This window comes from Carcharhinus amblyrhynchos, chromosome 8, assembly GCF_965287045.1.
Source record: "Carcharhinus amblyrhynchos chromosome 8, sCarAmb.v2.hapA, whole genome shotgun sequence".
NCBI classification, from domain to species: Eukaryota; Metazoa; Chordata; class Chondrichthyes; order Carcharhiniformes; family Carcharhinidae; genus Carcharhinus; species Carcharhinus amblyrhynchos.
The window spans coordinates 50146324-50167919 of NC_137331.1; the positions used below are offsets into that span (position 1 = coordinate 50146324).

Genomic DNA, 21596 nt, shown 5'->3' on the forward strand with positions numbered 1-21596 from the left:
GGGGATGCGTTCTGGAGTCGAGACTGGACCGGAGCCGGATGAGGGAATGAGGTCCCAGACCAGGAGTGGAGTCGGAAGAAGGAGGTCAGATCAGGAAAAGGGGGTTTAGATAGTTGCTCTGAAGTTAGAAGGAATGACTGGAAGCTCTTGTTCTTTACCTGCACCCCACCCCATCAGAGCCCTGGCACCTTTTTTCGAAGTTGTGGACAGCTGCCTCCCTGGGTACAATGGAGCACACGCTCCTGTCAGTGTTTGCACAAAGGCCCAACTGTCCGAGTTGATTGGGGAAGGGCGGGGCACATTCTCCTCCTCCTCCTCTCCACCCCCCCCCGCCACCCACCACCACCACCACCACCGCCGCCGCCTCCGCCAACCAGTATGGGGAAGCCGGTGCTTTAAATCAAGGCAGTGGGTAGTTGATGGAAGTGAAATGCGAGACTGCAAGAGGGGAGGGAGATGTCAATGAGGCTGCACCTCGCAACTCTGCCTTGTCATCTTGTCATCTTGTCATGCTACGACATCTTCTCTGGAGTCTTCAACATATCATTGATGAAGACGAACATCTCACCAGGGCTATCCCCACACCCCCACTTCTTGCCTTCAGACAACCACACAACCTCAAACAGACCATTGTTCGCAGCAAACCACCCAGCCTTCAGGAGAACAGTGACCACAATACCACACAACCCTGCCACAGCAACCTCTGCAAGACATGCCGGATCATCGACACGGATACCATCATCACACGTGAGAATACCATCCACCAGGTACACGGTAAATCCTCTTGCAACTCGGCCAACATTGTCTACCTGATACGTTGCAAGAAAGGATGTCCCGAAGCATGGTACATTGGGGAGACTGTGCAGACGCTACGACAACGGATGAATGAACATCGCTCGACAGTCACCAGGCAAGACTATTCCCTTCCTGTTGGCGAACACTTCAGTGGTCACGGGCATTCGGCCTCTGACCTTTGGGTAAGCATTCTCCAAGGCGGCCTTCACGACACACGACAGCGCAGAGTCGCTGAACAGAGACTGATAGCCAAGTTCCGCATGAGGACGGTCTCAACAGGGATCTTGGGTTCATGTCGCAGTATCCATAACCCCCGTGACTTGCCTGGGTTTGCAAAACCTCACTTACTGTACTGTCTGGAGACAATACACATCTCTTTAACCTGTGATCAGTGCTCCTTCCACTCACATTGTCAGCCACTTCAGGTCTTGAACAGCAGGTTAGGTGTAAGGATTCGCATTCTAATCAGTAATCTCTAAACTGTCTGTGCTTTATATGCTCTGTCTGAGGCCAGAACTCTCCATTCACCTGATGAAAGGGCTAACCCCGAAAGCTTGTGAGTCTATTATCAAATAAATCGGTTGGACTAAAACCTGGTGTTGTCAGACTTTTTACTGTGTTTACGCCAGTCCAACGCCGGCATACCCACATCTTGTCATCTTTTGTCAGTACTAATCACAGGACAGGACAAGCTTCCTTTCATCTCTGGGAACTCATGGGGGCGATTCTCCCAAAAATGCTGACTTGGCGGGAAAACTGTTCTAGACCACTACAGTTTTTTCAGTGCAGCTTTGGACCTGAATCGCCCTGCTCTGTGCAATCCAGCCCCCACCACCCCAAAACAGCCGATTGCAGACGCCACAACAATTCCCAGCCTGCCCTGACCCCAGAACACTCCGATGCCCAGCCTCCCTATCCCCACCCCCGCGCCCCCCCAGCCCTTGGGAGGCAGCACCCCTCCCCACCCCCAGTGGACAATGCCAAGGCCCCCTGGGCATGGGCACTTTGCCCTTGGGTGGTGCCAGGGAGCCCAGGCTGGCATTACCAGGAAGCCCCTGCCCAGAGTGCACGCCTCCCCCCCCCACCACCCAACCCCTTGGGGGCCCCCAATTGCACCTCCCCTCGTCATTCCGGCAGGGTCTCCCACTAGTTCCACAAACATGGGGAGCTACTCTAAACCTCGCCAGAATGAAGTACTGCTGGCAGGGTGGGAGATGCTATAAGGCCCGGCAAGTTCCGTTCCCAGTCTGATAATGACATGCAAAATATATTTAAAATACATTTTAAAAAATTCAAATTACTTACCTCTCTTCCCGTCAGATTCCAGCACGGTCTCAACTGCGACTGCTCTCCGGCTCTGGGAGATGCACATGCGTTCCCCGCACACGCACAAATCCCAGAAAAGTTGCGGGTCGCAATGGGAGAATCGGGCCCCACATACTGCCTTTCAGTTAGTGAGTGTCTGAGTGAAAGCAAAGGAGGTGAATCTAAGCAAGCCTGAGGCTCATCTACAAAATGGAAAATTGAATTGCAATTTATCAACTTGGAAATTGAATTTCAAATTGAAGTTGTAATCACGTGAAGGGAAATATGTAATTAAGAGCATCTCACCCTTTCTCTAGAAATTAACCTCTTCGATCCACAGGGCACATAAGGTACCTACTTAAGACCCCTTCTCATTCACCTCATTTTGAGATTGCAGAATCCAAGTTATTGGAGCTTTTCTTCAACTCTCTGATCCCTGCAGCCTTTCTTTATATTGCTTCTTGGGTTTTGACTCAGTAATAGAAACCAAATACAGAATTTGAGATTCAGCCTGAACAGAAGATTAGAGAGCTTCTCACAAACGAGTTTAGGTTCTGCTGTAAGTGCACAACATTCTAGTAGTTATGTTCGTTGCTGCTCTGTAGTGATACAGCAAGGTCAGTCTTGAACCTACTGTTACTCTGCTCTGTCATTCAATCTCTCTTCCTTGGATAGTTTGAATTATCATTTTTCCTTCCAATGGGGACGACTTTGCATCCATGTTTATTTTGTTGCAAAACAGAGTCAGCTGTGACTCCACCTTCCTATGGGGATAGGGAAGGTCAGCCCCTGAAAATCTAAGTCAGTCAGGCAGTCTGTGCTGTCTGCCATTTAGTCAATTATTTTCATATAGCCACCCCTTAGTTTTGTTCTTAGTTGCTATTTTAAATTGATGGCGAATGCTTTGACATTAGAATTCCCTTATCGTTCATAACTCCAAATTGTAAGAGAATAAATTGGTCAAAGTAGTCATATTCAGTGAGTTTTTGTATCATACTACACTGGAACAGAAATGTAACTATTAAACAGTGTAAAAGATGTCATAATACTTTTCATAACTACACAATTGCAGCTCATACTTGGATTCTAATACACCATAATTAGACTCATATTTGATTGTAAACACATCTGCAGGATTATTTGACATCAATTACACAGTTCATCTTATTCTCAGGGAAGGTGAAAAGCATGACTGTGTGAAAAACCTGCTTTGTGTGTCATTGCTTTCAAAGTCTTTCAAATAATGTTAAGATTGAAAATACCTGTCATACAAAGTATTCATTTTGTAATGACACAAAGTAATTCACAGGCATCCATTTAACAAGAGAAATGATATTCCTCAACAATTTGTAATCTCTGAGTCTGAATGAGCTACTAAACCTGAAGCTGGTGGGGGTGGAGATGGTGTTTGATTTCCCCAACCTGCAGTGCTGTTCCAACAGCACAATGGACTGGGCGATATCAGCAGAGACTGTTTCGCTTTGCGGGCGTCCTGCTGGGCACCCGGGCCTCTGCACATCTCAGTGCAGAGCTGATTTCAGTATTTAAATTTGAATTTGCATCCTATTAGTGGGCCCAGGACTGAAGTCTCTGGGCCCCCCAGCATCTAAACCTTCCTGCCCGCACAGCCATGTCTCACATAAAACTACTAGATGAATGACCAACTAATCTGTTTTTGGTGATGGTCAAAGAAATAATGACATGATACAAGTGAATGCAAAGGTTAGAACGTAGAACCTCACAGCACAAACAGGCCCTTCGCCCACAAGTTGCGCCGATTTAATGTTAGTTATACAAATAGATCGCCCTCTTCAATTCCAAGATACCAGGCTACATAGCTTGGAAAAATTTCTTCAATTGTTAAAACAGTTTAAACCAAAAATGCCCAAACTTTGTAGTAGTTATGATGGTCAATAGTTACTGCTGGAAAATGTCTCTGATGTTGAAGAACAAATTTTATCGTTGTGAAATTACAATCAATTCCACACTTAAAAAATAATTTTCTTAAAATTTGTTTGATATTTCATCTTCTACCTTAACCCCACTTGCAGTCTTTATTTACTATCTGTTAAAAGTGATAGATAATCAGTTCCTTTAAACTCCCTTGTTTGCTGGCTGTGAGAATTCTTCTCTGTGATCTGCACTGTATCCTGTTTGATAGTACCACTGTTGCTGGATGTTTGGAGGCCCAACTGACTTGGCACCAGATTGAAATTAACATTGGGAAAGGTGAAATCCATGCAGTCTTTGTTTGTGTGTAGCTTTCTTCAAGTGTTATCATGTCATCACTGGACACGAAGTCAAGCCACTTGTCTGCTGCCTGCGAACAATTTAAGTTCCAAGTGGATTTGGAGATTTAGAACATTCACTTATATGATTCCAAGTGGGTACTATGAAGAGTAACACTTTTTTTTCAAATATATTTATTTGATAGGCTTTGGATATCTTAAAAGCTGAAAGGATTGGTCATGGATATGCAATCGTTAAAGATCCTGCACTCTACAAGGAAGTGCTACAAAAGAAAATTCATGTCGAGGTAAAAAAATGCCTTTGTAAATGGAAATTACATTAAAACCTGCAGTTGTATTGTTTTTAATTCATATCGTTATCTTTCATTAAAGGCATGTCCCCTTTCGAGTGTTCTCACAGGAGCATGTGATCCTGATTATACAATACATCCAGTTGTCACGTAAGTCTTTTCACATCTCAATTATTTGACATTGTGACAGCAATTCACCCATAAAAATTTCTAAGTGCCAAATTTGCGTAGAAACTCCTGCTTTTTCTTAAAAGTGGGATTTTCAAACTGAACCTCCCACATTTTGTGCACTGCAGAGTGCCTCACAGAGATTCATGCTGAAAATCTGGGTCCGGGACCTATTCTTGCTGGACAGGCCAGCAGCATAGCACTGAGTGGGCCACTGCACATGTACCAATTTGTCAGAGCAGAGATTGGCACGTGCACAGGGGCCTCTCACTGTTGGCCTCCCACTCACTGGCCAACTCAGTCACTGGCCAGCTCTGCAACCCCACAATCACTGGCCTACTGATTCCCCCACCCTACAACTGCTGACCTCTCAGACTGCCTGGTAGGCAGTGCCGAGGTGCCATTGGACATTGCCACTTTGCCCATTTCAGGGGGCCAGGCTGGCACTGCCAGGCAGACAATGCCCAGGGGGCACTCCTCCCTTATGCCTGACATCCTGGCCAGCCTCAATGGCCTCCCTTCACTCCAGCCAGGTTGGCCACTAGTTCTCCATTAGTGGAGAGCAGTTCTGAACCCGCTGGAGTGAACCACTCCTAGGAGGGGGGAAGTTAGCGGACCCGGAAATTGAAACCCTAACTCGGGAAGGCGAGGTTCCTTGAATGGAAATCTCCATTGCCCTTGGATGGGATTTTATGATCTTGCCTGAGCAAGGCTGTAAAATACGGCCCGGAGATTTCAGTCCCGGGCCCGCTATTGAGAGACAAATGATGATTTTAATATTTAAATCAGTTCGGCGCCAATTTCTGGTGCAGAGCTGATGACCCTAGAAATCCAGGCCCCAGAGACATGCGGAACCGTAGCACTCAGCAGGGAGCCGCTAAACAGCCTCCACTGATATCTCCCAGCCCATTGTGCTGTTAGAGCAGGGCAGCGGGCTGGGAGAATTGACCCATCTGTAGGGTTTCTTAATCAAATTCGAAAGCTTTGCAAAGTCAAGGGTTTATTCATTTTTCACATCTAATCTGAGTACTGTGATTTTAATAAGCTTGTGCCTTATTTTACAATGTAAAGTTATAATGCCAGAGGACAAGTGGCTAATTACTGAAATTCCAGTACTTAAGAAGGGGCACAGAACATGTCTAGGGAATTATAGACTAGTCAACTTAATATCAATGTTAGGAAAAATTATGCAATTTTCACTAGAGACAATAGAAGAACATCTAGAAATGACAAATATAACATTAGACCTCCTTTAACCTGGCACACATGTAATTCTCTAAATTTGCACCCCTTTATTGTGGAGTCTAAGAGGCGTAGACAAAAGTCATAGATAGAAGAAGGATTGGAATAAGGCACTCACTGAGTGTTAAAATTGGCAGTGCGGGCTTGTAGGGCCGAACGGCCTGTTTCCTGTGCTGCGTTGTTCTTTGTTCTTTATATGACATTGATTTTAAAAGGGAAAATCTTGCTTGCCCAACTTCTTTGAATTTTTTGAGAAGGTAACAAAGAGAATAGAACTGGTAAGGTGGTGGTGTAATTTATCTGGATTTTCAAAAGACCCTTGATAAGGTGGCTTATAAATAAGGTTAGAGAATGTGGTATCAAGGGTACAAGTGGCAAAATAGATTGCTATCCAAGAATGGATAGTTGTTCGAAGAGGTAAAAGGTGGAAAATGTTTTTCCACAAGAAGTGCTATGACCACTGCTGTTCATGATTTATATGACTGGGACTTTTGAATCAAAAGCACAATTCCTAAATCCTGATTAGAAAACACTTGAGACTGAGTAATATGGGGGTTGGGCTGCTCTGTAATCCCCCGCTCCCACCCCCGAAGCCATAACATGCTGCAGGAAGGCTAAAGAGGGACTGAATGGGACTTCTGCCTTTCGCTGGGGAAGAGATCCTGCCTTCTGGAGCTGCCAGCTAATCCAATTGACCACCTCAGAATGCATGTTATTATTTAATATTATTTATTATAAGAAGGGGTGTAATCGGATTCCATTTTATCAGTAATCTCACAAGGTAGAAAGATCAAGTGACTCCTGAGCATCAAAGTGGAGTGATTAAAGAAGGCTTCACTGTCAGTGAGAAGTGTTGGAGCCCTCAAGTGTCTTTGTATGACACAACTTTTAAGAGACCAGAGGACAGTGACTGAATTGTTCACTGTTGTACTTGTGTTTTCTTCAGAAGTTTGAAGCTTCTGCTGATTGCTGCTTCTCGCCGTAGTATATTTTCAAGATTGGCTATGTGATACAATTTTATCACAATATTTCAATATCTCAAAAAGCTCATGTAAATCACCAAGCTAAAATGGAATAATAGGTAAGTAGGCAAAAGAACAAGATATAAGTGCAAACCAGATTACTGACTTACTGTGAGCCAATTATACACTCCCATCCTGGCAATATCACCCCACAAAACCCACTTCCTTAGCAATGAAATAAACAGAACTCCAGTAATGATTCCTACCCTCTATTCACAAGATAATTATGGATGACTAAAGCCATCTATCCCAGATCATCCCATCCATCTCAGATTGACATATGAGCATGTGTATTAGCGTGCATAAGATATTCACATCGCCTTCCCCCGTCCCTCTCTGTCCGAGTCTGCTGTGCCATTTGATGATATTAACAACAATTTCCCAGCAACTGCATCTAAGTATTTAACTGACTGTAAAGAAATTTGAGACATTGTGAAAGTTGCAGTATAAATGCTGGCATGATGGCACAGTGGTTAGCACTGTAGCCGCACAGCGCCAGGAAGCAGGATTTGATTCCCAGCTTGGGTCACAGTGTCTGTGCGGAGTTTTCACTTTCTCCTCGTGCCTGCGTGGATTTCCTCTGGGTGCTCCGGTTTCCTCCCACAGTCCAAAAGGCATGCTGGTTAGGTGTATTGGTCATGCTAAATTCTCCCTCAGTGTACCCGAACAGGGACCAGAGTGTTGTAACTAGGGGATTTTCACAGTAACTTAATTGCCGTGTTAATGTAAGCCTACTTGTGACAATAATAAATAAACTTAAATGTAGGTTTTGTTTTTCTTCCATTACCCACACAGCTAATAGGCAGAATGATGTAGTAATGGTGAAACCAAAGGTCCAATGCTGATTCTCTAAGGATATTTAATCACAGAGCAGTCTGTGGAAAATGGCTACAATCTGTACAATTATGAAACAGTTCAGTTTGATAGCTAACCTTTCCCCCACAGCTCCAACCTTCACCACCCTGACCCTTCTCCAAACTCTCCACATCCTTCTCACCTCAACCATCCTACTAACCTCTCCTCACAACTCTTCCCTCTACCCAAGCCACCCCTCCTCCCCAACGCACACATGGCCCAATTGACTCTAAGATGTGACTTACCATTTTTTGAGCAGGAACGCTGTTAGTTGCTGAGCTTCTGCTGCTTACCTTTGGACAGCTTTATGGTTTTCTCTACGCTTTTCAAAGAAAAAATTGGAATCATGAAGCTGTCTGAAAGTTGAAAGCTGCAATACAGCAACTCGGTGGTACTGATCGTAGAATCCTTATAATGTAGAAGGAGGCTATTCAGCCCATTGTGTTTGCACTGACTCTCTGAAAGAGCATCTTATTCAGGCCCACCCCCTTTTTCTAAAGCCTGTCCTTCAAGTCCTGGTTGCTCAGTCTTGACAACATTTACAATATTGAGCTCAGGACCACCCCCCCACCCCGCTCCGCTCCGTCCCTTCCCACTCCACCCAATCCAATACAATGCCCAGGCGCTGTAGTTGTCACCATTTGCACTCCTCTCTCCCAGGCCCCAGAAAGAAGTTAACCATGGAACCACTTAAGATCGGGGTCTTGGGCAGGTCGGGGAGTGGTGAGAGGTGGGGTTGATTTAAGACTGCTGGCAGGTCAGAAGAAAGGAGAGGGGATTCCACCTTAAGGGGCTACTCCCCAACCAGCAAAGGATAGCCCTCAAAGATAATGCTCCTCCCTCCAACCTTCACCTGTCCTTTGAAGAGAGGATACAAAAGAAATTGGACTGCCCCCTATCATCTGATGTCAAATGTTGTCTATGCCATAAAATGTATTATCAGGGTCAGTTTGACTTGATAACCAGCCTAATTGCGTTTAGAGGGGGTTGGAAGGCAGTGAGATGGGCACCTACCCTATAGAGAGGGAAACACTTCACACAAAAGGCGAAAGAACTGTGGAACTCTCTTCCACAATAAGCAATAGGATGTTCCTCAAGTAATCATTTTAAACCTGAGATCGATAGAGTTTTGCTGGTCAAGAGCAATAAAGGGTGTACAAAGAACAAAGAACAACACAGCATGGGAAACAGGCCCTTCGACCCAACAAGCCCGTGCCGCCATTTTAACATTGAGTGCCCTCCTCTACCCATGACCTTTTTCTACACCTACTGGGGAAGATTGAGAGAAGACTAATTTAGGGACAGTTTGTTACACTGCCTAAGAGCACCTTTTTTGGGATGTGGGAGGAAACCGGAGCACCCGGAGAAAACCCACGCAATCACAGGGAGAATGTGCAAACTCCTGCAGACACTGGCCCAAGTCCATGTATCTGCACAGCAAACAGTGATAGTCACTGAGCTGTCGTGTTGCCCATCAGATGGTCCAGTTTAAGCGTACACTAATGACATGAAGCACTAGGCAACTGTCGAAGCAACATCCAAGAGCAGCCCTTGCATGACCTACCGCGTGTATGCCCCTTGTTGGTCAACAAGACGGATCGAATCACCTGTGAAGTAAAAGAAAAGACATCAATAAACATGCAAAACTTCGACAGACATGTGGAACAAAGGTGGTGGATGTTGTTGGGATACTGATCATCTGCCACATGAAGCACAGCACACTAGAAACTGCAATATTCAGAAGTGAATTGTAGAATGTAAAACTCAAATGTCTTGTTCTACACTGTTGCAACCAAAATGTAATAGCTTATGAATAAATTAATTTCTGCCTATTAGGCTAATTAATGGACTTGTATTTATTTTATAGATTCCAGAAAGATAGAGCCAACTTTTCACTCAATACAGATGATCCATTGATTTTCAATTCAACAATTCACACTGATTATAACATTGCCACAGAGTATATGAACTTCACAGAATTAGAGCTCAAGACAATGGTAGGTGGGAATAACTTATTGTTAAGTGCAAGTTTATTTCATTACTTATAGATTCACTGAATTACAACTTTAATTGGCGGAACTGTTGGGGCAATAATACCAATCAACCAGGCTGAGTTGGCTGGATTGTGCTGCACAATGACACTGTGCAGAATTAGTTCCCTTCTATGATATCTTTCATCGAGGCAGAGGAGTGTCCCTCAAACTTTATGCTTTCTTTAACAGGGACATGATCATTTATCTGACCAACAAACCATTAGAGCATGTAAAATTATTGGTGTAATGTTGATGCTCTAACTCTTGACTTTTCCAATTCTGTTCTCGCACTTAGTGGTGCACTAAGGCAAACTTTCATCTGTTTCCATAGTTAGTTATTCCTGGAACAAGTTGTTAGTCTGTCACCAGAGGCTTATAGCTTGAGGTATGCCAGTCCACAAGCATGTCTCTCCTCTGCTCTTAACATCTACCGTTGACACGGCAGGATATTGCAGATTGTCACTCAACCTGTTTGACCGCATCATGAATGCACATTTCTTGGCCTTCAAGTCCTGGAGAGGGACTTCATTCCTTGAGTTTCTAGCTCAGAGGCAGGAACGCTACCTGCTGTGCCACAGGACCTCCTTTGGCATTACCTACAACAAGCTTTATTACAGCACAACAAGGTGTTAGGGAGCTGTGTGAATTTGCACCTATATCAGCTTTCACAGTAGCTCACAACGCAACAAAGCACTCTTTTTTTTATCTTCTGCAAAATCTGATTTAATTTTGGAAATAACCAGCTAGAAAACTGCATATGATTAAAGCTGAAACAGGTTTTGCTGACCAACACCTGGCTGGATGTTGACTGCCAGGCTAGGTCCTTCTCTTCACTATAATCACAATGATTTGCCTGACAATTATTGGTAAACTAGTGGGGGAATACAGATATGACCCTCACTGGATCACAAAGATCGGGTATGCAGTTGACAATGATTGGTTAAACCAATTTTAAAAAAAAACTCAATTGTTACAGCATATCATTGGGAATTTCCTTGGGAGCTTCTCCATTGCCCTTCAATGATATGGTTTGTCTTTTATGCGGACCTGACAATTTGATCTATTTCTAACGCTTTTCTGAAGCCCTCTTGATGCTGTCTGAGATTTGTCTCACTACTTTCTTCAGTTTTTGAGCTTCGTTAATCATTTTTAGGAATCCACCCTTACTACATTTCTTTCTGCTTTAAAATGTTATTCTTACTATTCTTCTGACTTATTTAGCAAAAATGGATTGTTTAAATTTACTAATGCTTATTAAAATGAAAGATATGTTCTGACCCTATCTGAATAATAGGTTCAGATGTATTCTATTTCACTTCTGTAGATTGATTTTAAGTCTAATGTTGCTTGTGATTTTTTTCAAGATTTGAAATCTCTCTTTTCCAGAATTTTAAAAAGCTCATTATTGTTTTGGCTTTAATTTTGACCTTGGTTTGGCAGTTTTAAATCTAACAACAGAGGCCCAGATTTAATTGCCAATTAGCACTGATTTTAATAAGACCTATTGCTTCGAATGTGTCTATCATCAGGGAATATTTTGAAGGGTTGAGGGGAAGATACCCTGTGAAATGGAAATCCCCACTAGTTGCTAGATGATTTGAACCAATATCATTAATCTCATCAAAATATCTAGTCGTCAATCTCCCTGAATTTCATGAAGTTGTGATATTTGACATGAAGGTTGAGGAAAGCATGTTGACTTGAACTCACACCCCCATCTCCTTGAGAAGGGTTCCTGCCCACTTAATTTTCACTCCTGGAAGGTGGGAGTGGGCCCTGCTGCCCCTGGAGGCAAGCCTGAGGTGACAATGGGGAGCAGGTGGATGTTTAGGTCAGCAAGCTGGAACACTTGCCTCCATTCACTGAGACATGGCCCAGTCTAAATGAAGAATTCAGGCCCTCAAACCTTCACCTCTCACTCCCTTCAGCCTCACACAGCTCTGTGCCCCCATGTCACCTCTCTCATATGCCACATTAACCTCTCCATGCTCCCAAATGTCCTCCAGGCCCCCTCGTATACCTATCATACCCACCTACCCAGTAGGTGGGGATGTCTTTGAAAATTACATTAAAAAGAACTTCTAACAATCTGAAAGAGTTGTAATGCAAAGACACTTCATGGTAAAAAAAAACTCATTCCAAAAAGCCACAAAAATATTCAATACTTCAAATGATCAATCTGTTTAAGAAAAAGTAAACCTCTATTTCACTAATCGGATTAAAGACAGGTAATTCTTCAATAACTTCATAATAACATCAAATAATATGTGGACATAGCTGCCCATTGAATCTTGAAGCTCAGCCAAGCAGTCATATTGGGCTCAGCTAGATTAAGAGGCCATTGCTTTCTGTAATAATCATTGACAATGGAGTTTATTGAAATTGCAAAAAATAGATGCTTGTGGTTTTTTTTTCGTGAAGCTTCAACAGAAGGCTTGTCATTCAGTGCATTCCAGCAGCATGTATCTGCTTTTTTTCACTCTTAGTGAGAGTTGCAGATTGTTTTTATTGATCAATTAGCTGTGAATTTAAATAACTTCAATCATGACGCTTAAGCATCCCCAAGCAGTGTTTTCTTCAGTTTGAATGCATAATTTTTTTTCCAGCAAGAAAAGCACTCTAATACCTCACAACACTTACACAGTGCTGGTGAATGTAATGGTCAATTTATCCTTACAGGACAGAACCCATAATCTAGCTACATTACAATATAGCAATTAACTATTGAAACTGAAAGAACAGGCTTTAATTTTCTGTATTTCAAAACCTGCCAAATGAAAGATTTCCAGGGGCAAGGTAACTGCTTTATGGTTCCCTGCTTGGGACTGGTGTTCTCCCATGGCTCACTACTCCTCTGAGATGTCATGAACCATGTATACTTATAGATGGGGCCCAACTCTACAAAAATTAAAGGGGTAGCGGGTGTGTCTAAACTGCCTACCCCAGCAATGGAGCTAGCAAAGACAGGAGTGCTGCTTTTGGGAGGGCTACACATATCCTTAACTTACAAATTACTGGAAATGGGAATGAAAGCAGGAATCATGGAATTGGGTCCTGACTGCCATTATTAATAGACTCCTAAATCGACTTGACTCAATGAAATTCTGGGCCTACTTGTCCAATAAACCTGTGGCAGAAATTTTGGACTGGAATTTAACAGTGCAAGTACCTATTTAATGATGAGATTTGTGTTACTGAAATGCCAATCAACCCCTCCAGCCTGGCAAGGGAGCAACTGAAACCAAAGTTGCAATTACTTATTTTTTTAATTTGGGTTTTTTTTCCTCATTTTTTTTTTAGAAAAAGCAATCTCTTCTTTCCTTAATACAACCTTGCTTTCCCTCTTAATGTTTATTTCTGGTTCTGTTTGAGCTCAAATTCAATTATACTTTCCACTATTCGCTCAGTTTCTTTCTCCATCCTTAAATATCTCTGATTAAGATGAAAGACTGTTGGTGCCGTTATTAATTCAAGTCCCAGATGCCCTTTTAATAGCTGGTATTTCCAGCAGTTAGCAGTACACAGATGTTTTGTGCTGAAGGGTGAGTATAAAAAAAAGTGACAACGGTGGCCAGATGTCTTACTCCACCAAATTCAGGCCAATTGAGTTCCACAGCTTTAAGGCCCTGGGAGTAATAGGTTATGATGTGGGTATGCCGGCGTTGGACTGGCGTAAACACAGTAAAAAGTCTGACAACACCAGGTTTTAGTCCAACCTATTTATTTGATAATATTATCAAATAAATAGGTTGGACTAAAACCTGGTGTTGTCAGACTTTTTACAGTAATAGGTTATCCATTGTCTTGATTTTGACACAAGGAAGATTCGCAGAGGACATTTTCAGAATTTTGTAAAAATTTGGCCTGAACAAAATGTAAAATTTTTAATATACCCTTATCCAGGTTCAAACAAATTCTCACTTCATTTTTTTGTTTTGCAGAATCTCAATGCAGCCTCCTCGAGTTTCCTTTGTTCAAGGGAAAAAGAAGAGCTCCTTAGTCAGTTGTATACAGCATATGGAATGAGGGAAAATGTTTGCTATTAAAAGTTTAAGATAACACCATGTTAGAGAGCAACCAATAGTTAATGGCTTCAATCCAAGTATATTTTTGCTCTTCAATACAGTCCCCACTGCTTGTAGCAGGCCTGTTTATGCAAATATGATACGCCCACTGTAGGTATTGGCTGGTTTAACAAATGGGCAAAGATAAATTATAGAACCTAACAGATGGTGATTCAGAAACCTGCACTCGCAACCAATAAGTCTGTCGATCTAACCGAGATAAAAACCCTGTAATTGTCTGCTACCTGCAGCTGGAATCTATCACCTCAGTTATAGTTAAATTGGATCATACCCCAATTTTCCCGTTGAGAACTCTTTTCAAAGTTTAAAATTGACCCTGAACATGTTGAGCTCAGCAAGCCGGAAGGAAGGGTTCACAGCAGTTACAGAATTTGTGGAGGCCAATGGAATTAGAATTTAACAGCTGGTAATCATTGAATCTCTACAGTGCAGAAGGAGACTATTTGGCCAATCAAGTCTGCACCTACTCTCCAATAGAGCATCCCACCCCAGCCCTATCCTTACAACCCCACATATTTGGCCCCTAATCCCCCCTAACTTACACATCTTTGGACACTAAGGGGTAATTTAGCATGGCCAATCCACCTAACCTGCACATCTTTGGAGTGTGGGAGGAAACCAGAGCATCCGGAGGAAACCCACACAGACATGGGAAGAATGTGCGATCTCTGCACAGACAGTGACCCAAACTGGAATTGAATCTGGGCCCCTGGCGCTGTGAGACCACTATGCCACCGTACTACCTGATCAATCATGAGGTGCAAACCGTTTCTTTAGTTGCCTGGAAATGCTGGTCTGCTGAACATAGTTTAAACATTGCCTTTATAATTGTTTTCAACCACAATGGAAAATGCCCACTTTTTTTTAATCTCCAAAAAATAAAAGAGCAGATTTACCTCTATATTTTCCTGAGAATATGTATCTCATGATCTAAGTATATATCCTCCTAAATTATAGCAGTAAGATAGAAGACTAGAGTTAATATTTTATCATTTCAACACTGGTGAAAAGGACTGGTTAGCTACTATAAAGCCTAGATTCTCTTGAAATCATACTGTAAAATAATGAAGTCAGACGGATACCTTGAGCTACGTATTTTTGTATAAGCTTTTAGTAAGCCATTAAGAAGTATATTAATACCAAGAAAAAGTATTAAATTCAGCTACATTTAACTGCCTATCAGTATTTTCAAAGTGTGCTGTAGGGGCGTGCATAGGTAATCAGGGCAATTTATTGACATTCCATAAAGTTAACTTGTGTTGATGAACATCACCTTGTAATTTTGGTGAACCCAACCCTTTGTGGAGGGATTACTAGTCAGTGGCTACTCTGATTTCCTTCTGGGATGGAATGAGTCCATGTTGGAGGAGCATGTATCATGTGGGCCTCCATGAATGGATTCCAGATTGGTAGTTCCTGAGTTCCAGGAGAATATGTATATCTCTTCTTGTCCCTGGCCTTAGTCTGGAGGTACATATAGGCAGGAATTTGTTTGATGGCACTTCATTAACATATTCCAGACCATTGCTTGACAATGGAAGTCTGTTATTAAAAGCAGGCTAGCTTTATGATGTTGGTTAACATGCATATTTCTTAATTAATTACTTGAACAAAATGATATGAAATATTTTCAGAGATAGTAAAATGTATTAAACAGTATCTTACAAGTTAACAACGGAAGTTGGTTTATTAAAGTTTTCTGAAAGTGATTAAACTTGTGTGTCTGCGGTCCAATTCATTATCAAATTTGATTGTTAGAATTTTTAACATGTTTTACTATGAAGCATTAATTCACTCTATCACACTTCTTGATTTAGTGTTTGTAGAAATATTCCCATGTCTCATGCTTCACAATGCTTGGCAATTACTGTAGCTTCCTGGGGTTGCAAACAAACAATTATATTTTGTGTAACCAGAGTCAGTCTCACTCATGAAATTAAACGTATGGATAGAATTTTCTGCTCATCCACTGAGTAATCTGACAGGGCATAGGGTATAAAATTGGATGCCTTGGCAGTGAAACGCTCCCATTGCTTGGCTGCTATCACCACCTTGCTGGTTGTTGGGCACCCAACTAACCAGATAACAATTGAGGCCCTTAAGAGGCCAGTTATTGGCCACTTAAGGGCCAACTCCTTCTGGTGACCTGTTCAGGTTGAGGGGATGGGGTATTTCTTATTCAGATACCCTGTGCACAACAAATGCTCCTATCCTCTACTCCACTCTCCTTGGAATTCCTCTTCTCCGAGCAAAGGCAGGCTTTGTCCATCAGACGTCCACCACCTCCACGTAACATTCCATCCTGTAATTCAAGGAGCCTCTGCTATTTAAATGTGTGTATTTTGTGACTACTTAGGAACCTCGGATATTAACATACATTTGTGCAAATGATGGGAAGTGTAGGGAAAAGAGTGTCAGTGTCTTCAGCTCTCTTCACCTGACAGAAACCAGTGGGAAAGTTTAAGGAAGTTGTACAGGGGAAGTTTTTCATGCAAAGAGTGGTGGGTACCTGAAACGCACTGCCAGAAGAGGAGGTGGAAGCAGACACATTAGCAACGTGAATAGGGAGAGAATAAAGGGGTATGGACTGAGTAAGGGCAGAAGGTTACTTTTGTAGTTTAGTTAGGGCATCATGATTGGCACAGGCTTGGTGGGCCGAAGGGCCTGTTCTTGTGTTATACTGTTTTTTTTTGTCCGGTTGCTTGTGATGATGAAAATTGCCAGCACGGGGAATGGAGATAGAACTTTCAGATCTAGGATCTGGCAACCATTTCAGTTCTGCTCCGTTTTGTTCCTGATTGGGACTATGAAATTCTAGCCCATTTAACTCTCCCTTTCGCTTCACAGCTGCTGCTGACCTGCTGAGTATTTTGAACGTTTCCTGTTTCTATTGCTTGATTGTCATTTCCATGTTTTAATAATTTAACGCAGAGAGGAGGAATTTTGTTTTAACAAAGCCCTGCAAATGACACAAGGAGAGAAATGTGACAGTATAAAATCAAAAGATTAGAAAAGCAGTGCATAGATAGAGTCTTAAAGGTTTTAACAGAGCATAGATATGTATGGTAGCAAGTATTTGAAATATGAAGTCCAATATCTATAGTCCATCAGTGGTACAAACACTGCTGGGAAATGCTAGGTGCATTTCAAAAGGCAAGCATTTTAAATGTTATTAATGCACTGATGCATGGATTCCATTGAATTTTTAGTTATATTTGCAAATGAAAATATTCCACACTGAGTTCAGTGAGTTACAACAATTGCTTCTTTCTGCATACTGAACAACTTAAAATACCCATTAAAGTGACCTCTTATTCTATAGCTTTACCACAATAGTCTATAAATTATTAATCATGCATTCTAAGATGAGGTCCGTTATTCTAAAATCTTATTTAGAACACTGCTGCCCCCTGTGTTCATTTAAACACATTTTGAAGGAGTATTGAAGGGAATCTTATTTTTGTGATAATGATGCTGGTAAAATACAGTTACATTTTAAAGATCAGGCAAACATTTCAGTCAGAAATGAACTAGGTTTCCTTCTATATTTTCTGGGACTTGCCTGATTTCAATGTTATAACAAAGCCCCAAAGATGGTTTAGGAATTTTGAGGCAGGTTCTATGTGTTGCTGCAGAATTTGAATTATACGCAACAGTGTGAAGGAGCCAGACCAGGAAATATAATTCCAGCAGCGTGAACTTTGCACCACAAAGAGTTTCACAGAGACCTCCCAGACAGTTGAGAATCTTTTAAACAAACATTTCATAGAATGACTACAGTGTAGAATGAGGCCATTCATCCCATTGAGTCTGCACTGACTCTGACAGAGTACCTTACCCATATCCTCTCCCCTGCCTGTTCCCATAGCCCCACACATTCACCATGGCTAATCCATCTAACCTACATATCTTGGGAAACTAAGGGGCAATTTAGCATAGCCAATTCATCTAACCTGCACATCCTGCAGGCATAACTTGAGAGATTGTGGAAGATTAAGTGCAAGAAAATAATACCTGCATTTGTGTATCCTCTGGATGGTTACCACAGTCTCCATTAGAGCAAGTCTAATTGAGATCTCCATGACAAAAGCCGTAAGGACAGTCTGTGCTGCTTTCATGGATTCTCAGCCTGCTGCAGTGTAAAAGCTTGCATTTTCTTCCCTCAATCAATTGAGTCTAGGATACAGATATATATATAGGGATTCACTAATTTGATTGAAAATATTAGATTGAAATTATAAGAGCTGTTTATTTTCTGAGCAGCCATGTGGAAGCAATATCTGTTACTAATGAAATGGCAGGAATGAATTCATAAATAAACTACAGATGATAGGACCCCAGAAGAAGACCCAAGTGTTGAGGCATTAACTGAGAATGTTACCTTCAGTACCTGAGAGTCCATGTATTCATTGTTCTTTAATAAACTTCCAGATAGTGATGCTACATGTGCACATTACTACTTGGAACTTGTAGCTCCTAAAGTATTTTCAATTGATGTGGACAGTGTATACAAAACTGCATTTATTACCCATCCACAGTAGCCCTGAGAATTTGGTGCTTTGTTTTGCTCTCCAGGCCAACTTCAAAGCCCAGCATGGAACTAAAGTCAAGTGAAAGATGACCTTTGAAGGAGACAGGTTCACTTGTCTGAAGAACAAGTTGGATTTTTGTACCATTCCACCCATATATTCCGCCGGTCCAGAAATAGCCAATATTACTGAATGCAATTTCAAAATGTAATTGAGAACTTAAATTCTTGATCTCTGCATTACGAATTCATTACCTTTGGAACTGCACTGCCATTAACAATTTTCTTACAAATTAAAGTAACATTTCAGATGGAACTTTGTGACGTACCTTTTGGGAGTCAGGGGTAAGTCATGTGTAAGAGTGTCTATAGTCCATTTGAATTGTTCTATCTCCAAAGAAATCAACAATAGCTTCAGCTATTAAGTCCAAGGTCCACATGAATGATAGAAAAGTATCATTTATGTGGCTAGATCAAGATCCACGACACCTTAGTTAGGCTAGGTATTCAAAGCATCAGAGCAAAATGAGGTTTTCCATAATTATACCTAGAGGTAAACAACTCTTGGGTATACTTCCAATCATTGCCAATACGTTCCATGGGTTGCCCCTTATTGCTCCTGAATGTTATTCTTTACATTGATCAGCTATCTATTTCTTTCTTAGTATCTTCCCTCCTGTCAATTGTGTTAACTTTAATATTATAGAGAACTGGTGACGTAGTGATATTGTCGCTGAACTAGTGATCTAGTGATTCAGGATAACTTTCTGTTGTGTTCTGTTCATGGCAGATGGTGAAATTCAAATTCAACAAAAATGATGACCATGAAATCATTGTAAAGTTTGTAAAACTGCATCTGGTTCACTAACACCCTTAGGGGAGGAAATCTGCTCTGCTTATCTGGTCTGGCCTACACATGGCTCCAGACCCATAGCAACATGATTGATTCTGAAGTGCCACTTGGTTCCAGGACAATTAGGGATGGGCAATAAATGTTGGCCCAACCCATGGGGCCCACATCCTATAAATTAATATAAAAAAATTATTTAAAGGTCAATCTAAGCTATTCAATTTTTATTCTTGCTTTTAAGCTAAATTATGGCTAAACATAAACAGTATCAGCCACAATGACTTCTGCTTATCTTACTCTACAGTCTGGCTTGCCCAAAGATGTTCCCTCCCTTTTCAGCAGACGTACATGCACTTCTGCATCTTCTAATATACGCAAACTGACTCATTGTCCTTTCTGAGCCACTTGTTACCATATAAAAATACATTTAGCAATCTAGTATAAAATACCAGCATAGAAAATACCAAACATTATTCAATGTTGTGTGTGGCAAAAAATATTAGAGAGCTGTTAAATGCTTAGCTTCCTCCATACAGATAGTTGGTTTTTATCATTCAAGGGAAATGGACATCGCCGACTAGGTCAACATTTATTGCCCATTCATTATTACGTTTGAGAAAATGGTGGTGAGCTGCCTTCTTGAACCGTTGCAATCCATATGGTGTAGGTACACCCATGGTGCAGTTAGGAAGGGAGTTCCAGGATTTTGACCCAGTGTCAGTGTAGGAATGATGATTTATTTCCAGGTGAGTGACTTGGAGGGGAGCCTTCAGGTGGTGGTGTTCCCACGTATCTGTTGCTCTTGTTCTTCTAGGTGGTAGTGGTTGAGGGCTTGGAAGGTGCCGCCTAAGGAACACTGGTAAGTTCCTGCAATGTATTCTGTAGATGGCACAGATGGCTGCCCCTTTAGTTGGTGGTGGATGGAATGAATGTTTGTGGATGGGATCCTGAATGCTGTCAAGTTTCTCAGTTGTTGTTGGAGCTGCATTCATCCAGGCAAGTGGAGAGTATTCCATTTCACTCCTGCTTTGTGCTTTGTAGATGGACGGGCTTTGGGGTGTCAGGAGGTGAGTTACTCACTGCAGGATTCCTACTTCTGACCTTCTCTTGTAGCCACAGTATTTATATGGCTCATCCAGTTCAGTTTCTGCTCAATGATAACTCCTAGGATATTGATAATGGGGGACCCAGCATTGGTATTGCCATTGAATGTCAAGGAGTGATGGTTAGATTCTACCTTACTGGAGGTTGCCATGGTCTGGCACTTGTGTGACGCAAATATTGTTTGCCACTGGTCAGCTCAAGCCTGGATATTGTCCAGGACTTCCTGCATTTCAATATGCATTTTGGTATTTGAGGAGTAGCGAATGATACTGAACTTTATGCAATCATTAATGAATGTGTCCACCTTTGATCTCATAATCAAGAGAAAGTCATTGATGAAGCAGTTGAAGTCAGTTGGGCTGAGGACACGAGATTGAGGAACTCCTGGAAATGAAATGACTGATCTCCAATAACCATGACCATTATCATTTGTGGTAATTATGATAACAACCAGCAGAGAGTTTTCTCCTTGATTCCATTGACATTAATTTTGCTAGGGCTCTATGATGTCACATTTGGTCAAATTCCACTTTGATGGCAAGGGCACTCACTCTCGCTGCACTGCTGAAGTCCAGCTTATTTGTCCATGCCTGAACCAAGGTTGTAAAGAGGTCTGGACCTGAGTGGTTCTTGTGGAATACAAACTGAACATCAGTGAGTTGGTTGTTAAGCAAGTGCTGCTAGACATTGCTGTTGATGACCGTTTTCTTCACTTTCCTGATGACCGGGAGTAGACTGATGGGGTGGTAACTGGTTGGGTTGGATTTGTCCTGCTTTTGCTGCACAGGACCTAACTACGCAATTTTCACTTTGCTGGATAGGGACCAATGTTGCAGCTGTATAGGGGTGCCACATGGCACAGTGGTTTGCACTGCTGTCTCACAGTGCAAGGGATCTGGGTTCAATTCCTAGCTTGGGCCATTATCTGTGTGAGTCTTCCCATGTCTGCATGGGTTTCCTCCAGGTGTTCCAGTTTCCTCCCACAGTCTGAAAGATGTGCTGGTTAGGTGCATTGCCACACTAAATTCTCCCTCAGTGTACCTGAACAGGTGCCAAAGTGTGGCGACTAA

General features: G+C 42.0%; 1 protein-coding gene across 2 annotated transcripts in view; it reads left to right on the plus strand.

The window, feature by feature from the left end:
• The window catches only part of LOC145346990 (adenosine deaminase-like), a 40636-nt gene extending 24897 nt beyond the window's left edge, over window positions 1–15739 (plus strand). For both annotated transcript variants that reach the window (XM_080194877.1, XM_080194878.1), the window contains 4 exons: window positions 4535–4636; window positions 4722–4789; window positions 9794–9923; window positions 13901–15739. In XM_080194877.1, coding sequence (XP_080051003.1) covers window positions 4535–4636; window positions 4722–4789; window positions 9794–9923; window positions 13901–14005 — 405 coding nt within the window. In that variant the 3' untranslated portion in view covers window positions 14006–15739. The remainder of the gene's footprint in view (window positions 1–4534; window positions 4637–4721; window positions 4790–9793; window positions 9924–13900) is intronic.
• The last annotated feature ends 5857 nt before the right edge of the window (window positions 15740–21596 follow it).